At 41.8% G+C, this 15,788-nt stretch overlaps 1 protein-coding gene and 1 pseudogene across 1 annotated transcript in view; both read left to right on the forward strand.

Moving 5' to 3' along the window:
- The window catches only part of WDR36 (WD repeat domain 36), a 42,196-nt gene extending 41,089 nt beyond the window's left edge, over positions 1-1,107 (forward strand). Inside the window, exon 23 of the mRNA XM_020889511.2 lies at positions 769-1,107. Within this exon, the coding sequence (XP_020745170.1) occupies positions 769-918 (150 nt within the window). The 3' untranslated portion in view covers positions 919-1,107. The remainder of the gene's footprint in view (positions 1-768) is intronic.
- Positions 1,108-1,580: 473 nt separating this feature from the next.
- LOC110134832 (islet cell autoantigen 1 pseudogene) lies at positions 1,581-5,890 on the forward strand (annotated as a pseudogene).
- Positions 5,891-15,788: the final 9,898 nt, after the last annotated feature.

Here is a 15,788-nt window from a genome sequence, read left to right on the forward strand (position 1 = left end):
GTGCCTAGCGACTACCGTACTAGATAGCTGGACGGGGCAGCAGCTTCTAAATGTTCTTTGTTGACTTCTGTTTTTTTAGCTCAGCACAATTTTGACTCAACCCCCTGACTTCTGTGTCATCCATTTGATCAGTATATTAACCTATTAACATTTTTATTTTGTTACATTTTGGCAGGGGTTTTTTTTAATGGTCATGAAAAAATTAAGGTTTACTTTTGTCCTGGTTGAAGGAGTTTCAAACGATTTGACAATAACAGAGTTGCTTTTATGACAAATATAATGGAGAACTCATGTTTATCTCACTGCTATAATATATTGAAGGAGGTAGATTTTCAGTAATAGCAGATAGATTATTTATCTCATAAATATCTAAAAAAGTTTTCATTTGAATTAATTATTTGAAATTATTTAAAAAGTAGATTTATAGATGGTAGTATGTAGGATAAAAAATTAGAAATGCTGCAAATTGTTCCTGTATTTTTTCCCAAATTTACCACAGTTGTAAATTTAGAACTAGGACTTTGCTTCTTGATGTGTATCAGGACTCTCCTTACATAGAGGAGAGTCATTACTTCAATTTTACTGAGAGAGTGACAGAACCATGAAGACTCATAATAGAGAAGAGGGAGATGTGAGATTGCAATAAACCAGCCTTTAAGGAAAAAAATCAAGAATAGTGTCTTCTAAGGTTCCTTGTAAAACAGTTAAATCCAGAATAAACAAAAATTTTAGATTTCTTAAATGTTCAGCTATCATTTTTCTTTTCAGTTGCACCTGAAAATGCTTCCTTCAGAGCCAGTACTTTTGGAAGAAATGACAAAGTTGTCATCACAGTTGGAAGAAAGCTGGATCCATTTACAGTCACTCTTTAATCAAAGCATGTGTGTTTTAAATTATATTAAAAGTGCTTTGTTATAAAAATAGTTATGTAACTAAATCAAAGGCTTTTATATTAAAGAGGTTCAATTTAACTCATACCCTTGTTTTCCAAGTTTCAATGTGAAAGGAAGATAAATGCCAGCACTACTGACTAGTCAGTCACTGTGACTCCACTTTAAATGCTGAATATTTTCTTGAAATAAAATTAAACCTATCTTTTGTTTTAAAGATGTGAAGAGTCTTCTCAAGGGATACATTTTGTTAGTTTCTTCATCAGTTACTTGGATGTGACTTCTTTTGAATTGTCATCACCAAGCTTGTGTTTTTTGAATGTTTGTTACATGCTGAGGTATGCTGGGTCTCTCATGTAAAGTATTGCCAAGTTAAACTGAAGTTAAAAGTGATACACAGTTTAAAGAGTACCTTCATGTTATGAGGTAAAAAGGCATGTGTCTTCCATGGGTGGCCTTGGATGAAAACACAGTTAGAGCTGGAAGGCGTGTCAGTGCCACCTTCTTGCATTGCAGAAGAGGAGACTGCTGAGTTCCACCCAGGGTCTCAGTGACAGATCCAGATTTTTCTAGCACTGGCCTAGTCCTCTCTCCATTGTACCCTTTCTACAGGAACTTATTTTTTTTTTTTTTGCCATGAGAGGTGCTTTCACAAGCTTGCTGTAGGAGGCAGTTGAACAGATACCTGGAATGGGTGAGGGAAATTCCAAATTCCATTGAAGATAGCCTTGAAAGGCCTTTCTTCCCCACTGATGACCTTTTCATTTGGAAAGAATGCTGACGACATTTTTCTGTCATAACCATTGTGGAACCAGCCAGCTCTGGCACGCTTCCCTTTTTCCATCGTTATTTCTGTGGTTCAAGGCTTCAGCAGTATGTCAATTAATAATAAGCAATTCTTAAAAGCTTATTTTAAGAATAAAATAAAGAATAAAATAAGGGGCGGCAGATCCGAGCGGGGGTCACCCCAGGAGATGGGGGTCGAGGAAGGACCCGAGGGAGTAGAGAGGAGGAGACTCACTGCCCCCATCCCGGACCCGCCCCACATGAGGTGAGGCCATCGACCCCTCCCTCCTCTGGGTCCCGGGGTCCTGCTGAGAGCGGTCGCCCGCTGGGCGTCCCGGGAGGGGGAGAAACAGGGAGGGGAGGCGACGGCGGGGTCGCAGCCCCAGGAGCTCACGGGGAGGCGGGGCGCCCGCCCGCTCTGCCGGCTGGCGGCGACCGCGGCGGGAAGGAGCGGTTCCTGTGCTCCCTCCGCCCCCTTCCCTCGCCTTCTACTGACGCTGACGTCGGATGCGGGAGCTGACGCGGCTGGCCGGGGAGGCTCCGGGCCGGGGCTCCGAGTAGAAAAGAGAAGGAGGAGGAACCATGTCAGTTATCCCTGGGACTTACACCATCGATATCCCCAAGACAAGTCGGTTGTAAATAAGATGCAGCAGAAGTATTGGGAAACCAAGCAGGCCTTTATGAAAGCCACGGGGAAGAAAGGAGATGAGCACGTCGTTGCCTCGGACGCAGACCTGGATGCCAAGCTAGAGCTGTTTCACTCAATTCAGAGAGCCTGTCTGGACTTGTCTAAAGCAATTGTACTCTATCAAAAGAGAGTATTTTCTTGTCTCAAGAAGAAAACGAACTGGGAAAATTTCTCCGGTCCCAAGGCATCCAAGATAAAACCAGAGTGGGAAAAATGATGCCAGCGACAGGAAAGGCCCTCTGCTTTTCTTCCCAGCAAAGGTTGGCTCTGAGAAACCCTCTGTGCCGCTTTCACCAAGAAGTGGAGACTTTCCGGCATAGGGCCATCTCTGACACTTGTCTGACGGTGAACCGCATGGAGACGTTCAGGAAGATGCAAACACAAGTTCGCCTTGCCAAAAAAAAGCTTTGACAAATTGAAGATGGATGTGTGTCAAAAAGTGGATCTTCTTGGAGCAAGCAGATGCAATCTTTTGTCTCATGTGCTAGCAACATACCAGACCACTCTGCTTCATTTTGGGGAGGAAACTTCTCACACTATGGCAGCCATCCATGAGAGCTTCAGGGGTTATCAGCCATATGAATTTACCACGTTAAAGAGCTTACAAGACCCTATGAGAAAACCGGTGGAGAAAGAACAAAAGAGGATCGCCCAGCAGGAAAGCGCAGAGGCCGCGGCAGCCAAGTCAGTTACTTTCACTGGAGGATGAAAACCAGCACAAGGAATCCTCTGGTTTTAAAACCGAAGATAGAAACAGGGTTGTATCTGCCTTAGACCAAAGCTCTGCACACAACGCGTGCTCAGATGAGCTTCTGGACATGAAACCCGACGAAAGTGCTTCCGGGGCCCGAGGGCAGGGACCCCAGAACCTGAAGGTGCTGACAAGGACGACCTGCTGCTGTTGAGTGAAATCTTCAACGCTTTCTCCCTGGAAGAGAGCGAGTTCAGCCAAGAGTGGGCCGCTGTGTTTGGAGACGGTCGGCTGAAGGAGCCGGCGCCCACTGCGGCCCCAGGAGAGCCGGACCCCAGGCCCCAGGCAGGCTCAGGATTCCTTCCTTCACAGCTTTAGAGCAAAACATAAAAGACTTACAGGCCTCGCTGGAAGAGCCTGCCAAGGCCGCCTCCGACCTGACTGCCTGGTTCAGCCTTTTTGCTGATCTCGACCCACTATCAAATCCCGATGCTGTTGGGAAAACCGATAAAGAATATGAATCGCTCAGTGCATGAGTCTGCTGCCTCCGTCTGGGAGGTGGCCCACGAGTGGCTCCAGATCAACACGCTGGGGGCGCACGGATGTAGGAAGGGATCAGTATGCTGTTCTAATATTTACGTGCCATTTTAATAAAATGAAAGGGTCAGAGGCCCTGTTTATGAAAATAAAATAAGAATCTAAAAAGTTCAAACTTTTTATAGTCAAAAGTAGTGTCATTCAAAAAAAGAAAAAAAAAGTAGTGTCATTCATAAAATTCAGCTGATTGTATCTGAATGTCAGTACCATTCACAGAATAATCTCTGAAGGAATAGTCCTCACAAGAAGCTGATCAATGGTAACTTTAATTATCAAAGTTTTTTTGTTTAATGGTGAAGTGTTTTAAAGGTAGAATTATTAATAGTAAACTGCTAAAGAAATAAGCCAGTATTGTTTTGTACTTTGTTCTTTTAGAAATGGATATAAACTTAATAAAGCCATTGACTTAAATGTTAATAATGACTTAAGTTCTAACTTTAAAAACAGTATTTCCCCTTGCCCCAAATACTATATTCTAAAGATACGGCAAAATTTCAGTGTACAGTTATGTACAATGTGAAGATTGTACAGGTCTTCTGCATTGCAGGTGGATTCTTTATTGTCTGAGCTACCAGGGAAGCCCAAGAATACTGGAATGGATAGCCTATCCCTTCTCCAGGGGATCTTCCTGATCCCAGGAATTGAACTGGGGTCTCCTGCACTGCAGGCAGATTCATTACCAGCTGAGCTACCAGGGAAGCCCTAATTATCACTTAAGTTCTAACTTTAAAAACTGTGTTTCCCCTTGCCCCAAATACTATATTCTAAAGATATGAAAAAAATTTCAGTACACAGCTATGTACAATGTGAAGATTGTAAATATCTAAAACAATAATAAGAGTTCTAAACTGAAATTGTATTACTATGACAAATCTTGAACTTTCTTTTTCAAATGAAAATACAGGAGTCCAGTATATTGTTTTTATTGGAGATAGCTTTAGATAATATTAGAGCATCATTTTGGTAGGTAATCTTCCAGAATTCTTCCTGTATGTTTGCCATCAAAGGAAAATTTTTTGTGTATATTTTTTCTTAAAATGTGTCAGTTTGTGCATGCTGCTTTTTCTTTACTGTTTAAATTGCAAATGTAGTGTATGACTGAATTTTACTTGTAAAAACATCAATCTATTTTTGATTAACATTCAATCCCAATACCTTCCCTAGAAGTAACAATTGTTAAGTTTCCATTTAGTCACTTCCATGTTTTCTGTGACTGTACATATATGTAATTGCTACAAGAAATGTATAGCTTCAGTTTTTACATAGATATATGTATATCATTCTGCAACTTTTCTATGTGGTCTCTTTGAGTATAATCACACCTAATCTTACCTGTTGATTTTTGTATAGTGTTCCACAACCTACTTAGCCTATAATGGACACTAGGGTAGTTTACTGCTTTTTTTTTTCTATTTTCAAACAATGCTAAAAGAGTACTGTCCTGTATGACTGTGGGCATATAAGGGTTTCTCTATTGTATGCTTAAGCTTTGACTTGCTGAGCCAGAGTTAGGCAGTTTTAAAGAGATACTTCATTTGGCTTCCAGAATGGCTGTTAGCTGTTTAAAGTTTCTCCTCAACAGTGAATGAGTACCTGATCTCCATATAATTAAGGACATTTGATTTTTTATTAATTTTTTTTTTAATTTATAGGTGAAAAATTGTCATCTTTATTATTTAGGAAAAACCTTTACTAGTAGGTAAAGGTAAAGATGGACATCTTTTCAAATATTGATGGACATCTTTTCATATATTTGCTTTTGACATGTGAATTGCCTTTTGCCAACACTGCTCATTTTTCTGTGAATGATTTGTCTTTTTATCTCATGGATTAGTTAGGAGTTTTTCATGTAGTTTGCATATAGATATTACTCTTTTACATCTGTTTCATTGTTTTCTTCCAGCTGGTCACTTGTCTTTTAGTTTTACTTTTGGTATCTTTTTTAAACAGATGTTTTATATTTATATATAGTTAAATTGATAAATATTTTTATGACTTTTATTTCAAAATATAGATAGAGCATGTCTGTATTTTCTTCTAAGTTAATTATGTATGCATCCAGATCTCCATTTGGAATTAATTTCTGTGAAGAGTGCAAGGTACAGAGCTACTTTTATTCAAAAGTCCAAAAACTATTTGTTGAAATCCATTCTTCCTGGTTTGGGGTGCTGTTTTATTATGTGTTAAATTCTCTAATTAAGGCATTTAATTTTCCTAATAAATAATGCATTGTTTAAATTATAGTTTTCTGGTATGTTTTCAGAAATGGTGGGAGTGATACATTCCTAATGTTTTTCAGAAGTCTCTTGGCTGTTGGTGAGCATATTTTTGAGGTTTTGATTTTAGTCACAGTACATTTATAGTACTGATTTGAAGAGAATTACAGTTGACCCTAAGCAGGAAGTTAGGGGTGCCACCTTTCATGCAGTCAAATCTGAGTATAATTTATGGTTGGCTCTCCATACTTGCAGTTCCTCCATATCTGTGGTTCTGCATCTGTACTATATGATCTGAACTCAACTAACTACAGATTGTACATACTTGGGGGAAAAAAATGTATAAGTGGACCACACAGTTCAAACCTCTGTTGTGTTGTTTAAGGGTCAACCCTGCAATAGTATTTCTCTACTATTTCTCTACTGTTGCAGAGTTGGCCCTTAAAAAACACAGGTTTGAACTGTGTGGTCCACTTATTCGTGTGCTTCCACTGTGGCTCAACTGGTAAAGAATCCGCCTGCAATGCAGGAGATCTGGGTTCGATCTCTGGGTTGGGAAGATCCCCTGGAGAAGGGAAAGGCTACCCACTCCAGTATTCTGGCCTGGAGAATTCCATGGATTGTATAGTCCATGGGGTCACAAAGAGTCGGACATGACTGAGCAACTTTCACTTTTCACTTGAAAACAATCTGTATTTTCATTAAACCAGGCATGGTATTCTCTTAATTTAATAATATTTCTTTATATAATTATGCATTTTTTGAAAGATTTAATTCTGGGGATTTTATTTTCATTGCTACAGTGAAATATGTCTTTTTTCTAATGTATCTTATGATTGATTATTGCTGTCCTGGTAAAAGCAATTTGCTTTTTACAAGGTTATCTTTTATGACACTGCAGAACTCTTAAAAGTTTGTCAGTATAGATTTAGGAAATCCAAGAGAATCCCATCTTCTGAAATTAATGAGCCTTTGTTTTTTAATCCAGTATTCATATTTCAGGACTTGCCAGATAGTACAGTAGTGAAGAATTTGCTTGCCAATGCAGGAGGTGCAAGAGACATGGGTTCCATCCCTGGGTCAGGAAGATCCCCTGGTGTTAGAAATGGTAACCTACTCCAGTATCCTTGCCTGGAAAACTCCACAGGCAGAGGAGCCTGGTGGGCTGCAGTCTGTGGAAGAGTTCGACATGACTGAGCACACACAAACATTCCTATTTCACGTGGTTGTGTTTAGTTAGAATTGCTTTAGCAATCCAGCACAGAATGTTGGATACTAGCAGTGCTTAGAGATGTTTGTGTTTGTGTGGTTGTTGACAAGTGGAAATGCTTTTATGTTCCACCATTAAGGATAATGTATGCTCTGAATTTCTGGTAGATAGCCTTGGTTAAGTTCTGCTACCTAAAAATATTTAGACTAGAGGTAAATATTATATGATTATACAGTAGAAGTGACAGATAGATTCAAGGGTTTAGATATGATAGACAGAGTGCCTAAAGAATGATGGACGGAGGTTCATGACATTGTACCTGAGGCAGTGATCAAGACCATCTCCAAGCAAAAGAAGTGCAAAAAGGCAAGACTGTTGTCTGAGGAGGCCTTACAAATAGCTGAGAAAAGAAGAGAAGCTAAGAAGCTAAAGGCAAAGGAGAAAAGGAAAGATATACTCATTTGAATGCAGAGTTCCAAAGAATAGCAAGGAGAGATAGAAAGCCTTCTTCAGTGGTCAATGCAAAGAAATAGAGGAAACTAATAGAATGGGAAAGACTAGAGATCTCTTCAAGAAAATTGGAGATACCAAGGGAACATTTCATGCAAAGACAGGCACAATAAAGGACAGAAATGGTATGGACCTAACAGAAACAGAAGATATTAAGAAGAGGTGACAAGAATACACAGAAGAACTGTACAAAAAAGATCTTCATGACCCAGATAATCACAATGGTGTGATCACTCACCCAGAGCCAGACATCCTGGAATGTGAAGTCAAGTGGGTCTTAGAAAGCATCACTACAAACAAAGCTAGTGGAGGTGATGGAATTTCACTTGAGCTATTTCAAATCCTAAAAGATGATGCTGTGAAAGTGATGCGCTCAATGTGCCAGCAAATTGGGAAAACTCAGCAGTGGCCACAGGACTGGAAAAGGTTGGTTTTCATTAATCCCAAAGAAAGGCAATGTCAAAGAATGCTCAAACTACTGCACAATTGCACTCATCTCACATGCTAGCAAAGTAATGCTCAAAATTCTCCAAGACAGGCTTCAACAATATGTGAACCATGAACTTCCAGATGTTCAAGCTGGTTTTAGAAAACGGCAGAGGAACCAGAAATCAAATTGCCAACATCTGCTGGATCATCGAAAAAGCAAGAGAGTTCTAGAAAAACATCTACTTCTGCTTTATTGACTATGCCAAAGCCTTTGACTGTGTGGATCACAATAAACTGTGGAAAATTCTGAAAGCTATGGGAATAACCAGACCACCTGACCTGCCTCCAGAGAAATCTGTATGCATGTCAAGAAGCAACAGTTAGAACTGGACATGGAGCAACAGACTGGTTCCAAATAGGAAAAGGAGTACATCAAGGCTGTATATTGTCACCTTGCTTATTTAACTTATATGCAGAGTACATTATGAGAAATGCTGGGCTGGAAGAAGCATAAGCTGGAATCAAGATTGCTGGGAGAAATATCAATAACCTCAGATATGCAGTTGATGCCACCCTTATGGCAGAGAGTGAAGATGAACTAAAGAGCCTCTTGATGAAAGTGAAAGAGGAGAGTGAAAATGTTGGCTTAAAGCTCAACATTCAGATAACTAAGATTGGCATCACTCCCATCACTTCATGGCAAATAGATGGGGAAACAGTGAATGACTTTATTTGGGGGGGCTCCAAAATGACTGCAGATGATGACAGCAGCCATGAAATTAAGATGCTTGCTCCTTGGAAGGAAAGTTATGACCAACCTAGACAGCTTGTTAAAAAGCATAGCCATTACTTTGTCAACAAAGGTCTGTCTAGTCAAGGCTATGGTTTTTCCAGTGGTCATGTATGAATGTGAGAGTTCGACTGTGAAGAAAGCTGAGCACCGAAGAATTGAGAGTTGGACTGTGAAGAAAGCTGAGCACCGAAGAATTGATGCTTTTGAACTGTGGTGTTGGAGAAGACTCTTGAGAGTCCCTTGGACTGCAAGGAGATCCGATCAGTCCTGGATGTTTACCGGAAGGACTGATGCTGAAGCTAAAATTCCAATACTTTGGCCACCTGATGCAAAGAGCTGGCTCATTTGAAAAGTCCCTGATGCTGGGGAAGATTGAAGGCAGAAGGGGATGACAGAAGATGAGATGGTTGAATGGCATCACTGACTCAGTGGACATGAGTTTGGGTAAACTCAGGGAGTTGGTGATGGACAGGGAGGCTTGGTGTGCTGCAGTCCATGGGGTCGCAGAGATTCGGACACAACTGAGCGACTGAACTGAACTGATACAAAAAAGATTTTTACGACCCAGATAACCACAATGTTGTGATCACTCACCTAGAACCAGACAGACTGGAGTGTGAAGTCAAGTGGTCCTTAGGAGGCATCACTATGAACAAAGCTAATGGAGGTGATGGAATTCCAATTGAGTGATTCAAATTGTAAAAGATGATGCTGTTAAAGTGCTGCACTCAAGATACTGGCAAATTTGGAAAACTCGGCAGTGGCCCAGGACCACTGAAAAGGTCAGTTTGGATTACAATCCCAAAGCAGTGAAATGCCAAAAAATGTTCAAACTACTGCACCATTGCACTCATCTCACATGCTAGCAAAGTAACACTCAAAATTGTCCAAGCCAAGCTTCAACAGTACATGAACTAAGAACTTTCAGATGTTCAAGATGGATATAGGAAAGGCAGAGAAACCAGAGGTTGAAAAGCCAACATCAGTTGGATCATAGAAAAAGGAAGAGAGTTCAGAAAAACATCTACTTCTGCTTTATTGACTTGCATTCCAAAGACTTTGTGTGGACCACAACAAAGTGTGGAAAATTTTTCAAGAGGTGGAAATACCAGACCATCTTACCTGCTTCATGAGAAATCTGTATTCAGGTCAAGAAGCAACTGTTAGATTTGGACATGGAACAGCAGACTGGTTCCAAATTGGGAAAGGAGTACATCAAGACTGTATATTGTCATCCTGCTTATTTAACTTATATGCAGAGTATATCATGTGAAATGCTGGGCTGGATGAAGCACAAGCTGGAATTAAGACTGCCAGGAGAAATATCAATAACCTCAGATATGCAGATGACACCATCCTTATGGCAGAAAGTCGAAGAGGAACTAAAGAGCTGCTTGAGAGAGTGAAAAAGCTGGCTTAAAACTCAACATTCAAAAAACTAAGATCATGGCATCTGGTCCCATCACTTCATGACAAATAGATGGAGAAACAGTGGAAACAGTGACAGACTTTATTTTTTGGGCTCCAAAATCACTGCAGATGGTGACTGCAGCCATGAAATTAAAAGATGCTTGCTCCTTGGAAGAAAAGTTATGACCAACCTAGACAGCATATTAAAAAGCAGATATGTTACTTTGCTGACAAAGGTGTGTCTAGTCAAAGCTATGGTTTATTCAGTAGTCATGTGTGGATGTGAGAGTAGGACCACAAAGAAAGCTGAGCGCTGAAGAATTGGTGCTTTTGAACTGTGGTGTTGGAGAAGATCCTTGACAGTCCTTTGGACTGCAGGGACATCAAACCAGTCAATTGTAATGGAAATCAGTCCTGAATTTTCATTGGGAGGACTGAGGCTGAAGCTGAAGCTCCAATATTTTGGCCACCTGATCTGAAGAACTAACTCATTGGAAAAGACCCTGATGCTGGGAAGGATTGAAGGCAGGAGGAGAAGGGGACAACAGAGGATGAGATTGTTGGATGGCTTCCACTGGCTCAATGGACATGAGTTTGAGCAAGCTTTGGGAGTTGTTGATGGATAGGGAAGCCCAGTGTGCTGCAGTCCATGGGGTTGAAAAGAGTTGGACATGACTGAGAGACTGAACCAAACTGATAGAATTTTGTCGAAGTGCAAAACCAAGTAAAATTAATCTGTGCTTTTAGAAGTCGGGATACTCCTTGGGGAGTAGGGACTGGAGTGGAGCAAATAAGGGGTTTCTGGATGCTGGAACGGTCTTTCCCTTGTTTTTTGGAAAAAATTATGGGTGTTGGTTACATGGGTTTCTAGTGCATATTTCAATAAAAGTTGTTTTTCAAAAAAAAAAGAATTTTGTCTAGTGATTGTTTTCAGCATATATTCAAAAATCAATACCTTTGTGTAATTGGTGAATTTTAGTCAAAGATTTCTAACACTGAGTCAGTTTCACTTCTGTAGTAGAACTTTTTGTGAGGTGAAATTGACATACATTTGCTTCATGAAATTCATTTTATTGTTGATACATTTTTTGAACTTGTCTATTCAAGGGGAGAAAAGGCTTACATAAAGTCTTTATTACATGGTGATTTTTAACTACTTAATTTTTTCTATTGTTACTGAAGTAATTGGAATTTCTGTCCTTCTCAGTCCAATGCTGGATTACTATGTTTCCCTTACAAATTATGACTTTGTCGATCTAGATTTTGAAATATTATATTATATTAGGATTATGCCTTTTTTAAATTGCTAGGTTATAAGTGACCAAAACCTAACCCAAATACATGAGCATCTACAATGTCCAAGAATAAAAATTGGCTTTACCTACTGCTGGATCCATGGATTCCACAAGAATTAGTCCTTTTTTCCATCTCCTTTCTGTTGTTCTCATTTTTAGTTAACTGTTCAGTCACGATCTCTCCTCATTCTCTGAGTTGTCAGATATTTATTGACAACTTACTATGTGCCAGCATCTTATTTGTTTTGGGAGTCTAAGTGATCAAAACTTGAAACAATACAGGTGTCAGCATCTCTGAATTTGTGTATTTTCCACATAAACTGAACAATAGTGAGGGTCACAGTTTGGTGATATATTTGGGCAGAGGGAGAGGCCTGTGACAGCTCAGTTTTCCATGGCTGTGGGTGACATTTGGAGAGCTGAATTTTCCACCGGCTTCATTAGAGCAACTAGGGAGAGCTGAGCATATACTATTCAAGGGCTGGCTTCCAAGCCCCTGTGACAAAGTGAGCCATGACCCCATAGCAGTGTGTGGCTGCACCATCCTAGCCCACAGCTCAGTTGGAAGGCTAACTGAGGCAGGTGCCAAATGGAATTGTGGTGGTGGGTGGAGGGAGGAGGAGAGAAGGAACTGGCAACACAGAAGGCTTTCTCTTATCCACATGCAATCTTGGAAAGAAGGGAGTGGACTGAACCACTAAGAAAGAAATAGACTTGGTAGAAAATTTGAACATATAATTCCACTGAACATCTATCTTGAGAAACCTATATGCAGGTCAGGAAGCAACAGTTCAAACTGGACATGGAACAACAGATTGGTTCCAAATAGGAAAAGGAGTACGTCAAGGCTGTATACTGTCACCCTGCTTATTTAACTTATATGCAGAGTACATCATGAGAAACGCTGGGCTGGAAGAAGCACAAGCTGGAATCAAGATTGCCAGGAGAAATATCAATAACCTCAGATATGCAGATGAAACCACCCTTATGACAGAAAGTGAAGAAGAACTAAAAAGCCTCTTGATGAAAGTGAAAGAGGAGAGTGAAAAAGTTGACTTAAAGCTCAACATTCAGAAAACTAAGATCATGGCATCTGGTCCCACCACTTCATGGGAACTACATGGGGAAACAGTGTCAGACTTTTTTTTTGGGGCTCCAAAATCACTGCAGATGGTGATTGCAGCCATGAAATTAAAAGATGCTTACTCCTTGGAAGGAAAGTTATGACCAATCTAGATAGCATATTAAAAAGCAGAGACATTACTTTGCCAACAAAGGTCTATCTAGTCAAGGCTATGGTTTTTCTAGTGGTCATGTATGAATGTGAGTTGGACTGTGAAGAAAGCTGAGCACTGAAGAATTGGTGCTTTTGAACTGTGGTGTTGGAGAAGACTCTTGAGAGTCCCTTGGACTGCAAGGAGATCCAACCAGTCCATCCTAAAGGAGATCAGTCCTGGGTGTTCATTGGAAGGACTGATGCTGAAGCTGAAACTCCAATACTTTGGCCACCTCATGCGAAGAGCTGACTCATTGGAAAAGACCCTGATGCTGGGAGGGATTGGGGGCAGGAGGAGAAGGGGATGACAGAGGATGAGATGGTTGGATGGCATCACCGACTCGATGGACATGAGTTTGAGTAAACTCCGGGAGTTGGTGATGGACAAGGGAGGCCTGGCGTGCTGTGATTCATGGGGTCGCAAAGAGTCGGACACGACTGAGCAACTGAACTGAACCGACAGCAAAAGAGACAGAGATACTTTTTATTTGATAAATTTGCTTCCCCCATCCCCCAAATCAGTGATATGAGGGTTTAGGATGAATTAGTCCGTTATATCAGAGAAGGCAATGGCACCCCACTCCAGTCCTCTTGCCTGGAAAATCCCATGGATGGAGGAGCCTGGTGGGCTGCAGTCCATGGGGTTGTGAAGAGTTGGACACAACTGAGTGACTTCACTTTCACTTTTCACTTTCATGCATTGGAGAAGGAAATGGCAACCCACTCCATTGTTCTTGCCTGGAGAATCCCAGGGACGGCGGAGCCTGGCGGGCTGCCGTCTGTGGAGTCACGTAGAGTTGGACACGACTGAAATGACTTAGCAGCAGCAGCAGAAGCAGCAGGAGCAGAAGCAGTCCATTATATAAAAAATTCTGCAGGGATTTTTTGTGTGTGTGTACTGTAGGCTGAATTTCCAACTCCAATTATGCTAATTTCCAATTCCAGCTGAATTCTACTAAACATCTCTAAAGAAGTACACAGAATATTCAGTATTTAGTTTTCATCTACACCAAAGACATGCAGATAGCTGATTTAGTGTTCAAGGGAAAAAATAACGGTGTAAATCCTAGACAAATAATTGTTAGCAATAGCATCGATTTGCAATTGCAGCCAGGAATGTATATTTCAAATCAAAAGGTTTTGTTGCCGTTTTAGTTTTTTCCACTGTCTCTGACTAACCAGTCTGTAAGACTCATTTATTTTGGCTCTTTTTCCAAGTCTGGCCTCTACGCCGTAACTCTGGCCTTGTTTCCTCATTTGTGACCACACCCTGCTCTGTAGAGCAAATATGCACGCACAGCGGCCGAGTGAGTGGCAGCTGAGAGCATTTTCCAGCCTGAATTGAGTTCACTGTCTGAACTGAGTCTCTAAGCAGTATAATACACGAAAAGGTGACAGTCTCCCACACAGCAGTGTTTCAGTCCTTTCTCCAGTCATTGACTTACTCATTCTTCTTCATCCAATGCTACTTACTTAGCGCCTATGCTCTGAGGTGCTGTTTTATGCTCTTGAAAACTACAGAAAACAAAACATACATGGACTCTTGTGGAGCTGTTTTAAAACTCATCCTTTCATACTCTGTTAGTGGCCATTTTTCTTTGCTCTTCTTTAGCGCAAACACACACGAGACCGTTTCCACACCCACAGACTTCGCAAACCCAGTAGCAACGCATTCGTTTGAATGCGCATGTGCGTCGTGCACGCTGCATCCGTGCTGGGTGCGCGCCTGCGCACACTGCGCACGTGCCCGCCGACAGGAGGTCGGTCTCTAGCACCTTCTAAACGCGCGCCGTGCCGGCGTGAGAGCAAGTGCGGTGTGAGGAATCGCGTGCTTGTTGTTCGCCTGCCATTCTTTTCTGAGGGAATTTGGTTATAACTTAGAAAAGTAAGACACGTGAAAGAAAAATTTAAAAAAACAACACTTTTTTCCTCAGAAAGCCCCACCTGTAGGTTCTCTGAAGGGAGGCAACAGGCTGGTGCTAGATGACCACCTATGGGGGAGCAGAAGCGAGGTGTCAGACGCCCGACGGGGCTCCCGGATCGGAGGGTCGGGCTCCGGGGGACGGGGTGCCCGTGCCGGCTCCTGGCACAGTGGACAGGTTCTGGCCCGACGGGAAGGTAGAGGCGGGGACAGGATGCCAGCTGCTGCGGGGACTGAAGTGAGGCGAAGGTTGCGGCGACAGCCGGGGCTGTAACCAGTGAGAAGACAGACGGACGTGGGCACGTGTGCTTCCCTCAGTCCGCCCTGTTCCCTCTCCTCAGTGGTTCTTAGAGAATCCTGTGTGGGGTTCGACAGAGTGTTGGGGACACCGACGCAAATGAGACAAGGTGCCCGACCCCAAACCTCCGGCGAGATGAGCCACCAGGAGGAGCGCCTCTGCCTCTGTGGAGCCAGGAGAGGCCGCGTGGAGAGGACAGCTGTCAGGAGAGCTCAGCAGACAGGTGGGTGGCCAGAAGGGTGGTGGGCAGAGAGGGGCGAGAATTCAGGAGCCCGGGGCAGAGAAAAAGGCAGGGGAAAGTCAGGGGTGACTGAATGCATACTCTCTGTTACCTCGGGCAGTGTGGAGGCCACTGGTCCTTGATCTGGGTGTAAAGGAAGCAAAGGTTTTTGTGATGTTTTATGTATTTAACTTAAAACTAGACAAAACTGGGTAAAAAATTAACTTGATTCTGTGTGTTGGTTTGCATTTCAGTATTCTTTATATTTAGGGTTTTTTTTTTTACTCTTTTTTATTTTTCATTTAGTTTTTCAAATATAATTTATATATATACACACACATATATACACACATACATGTAGATAGATAGCTTGTCATCCATCCGTCCAAACATCCTATTATGTGCATATATCCTATATGACTGGCCAGAATTGCATTTCATTCTGGAAACGACCCCTGTAGCTACAACTGTGCTTTCTGCCTAAGCACTGGACCTTCCCCCGAACCTCCAAACTTGACTGATGACACTCGCTTGAGAAATGCAAGTCTCTAGTATTGG

Source organism: Odocoileus virginianus, unplaced genomic scaffold (assembly GCF_023699985.2).
Source record: "Odocoileus virginianus isolate 20LAN1187 ecotype Illinois unplaced genomic scaffold, Ovbor_1.2 Unplaced_Scaffold_8, whole genome shotgun sequence".
Taxonomy (NCBI): Eukaryota; Metazoa; Chordata; class Mammalia; order Artiodactyla; family Cervidae; genus Odocoileus; species Odocoileus virginianus.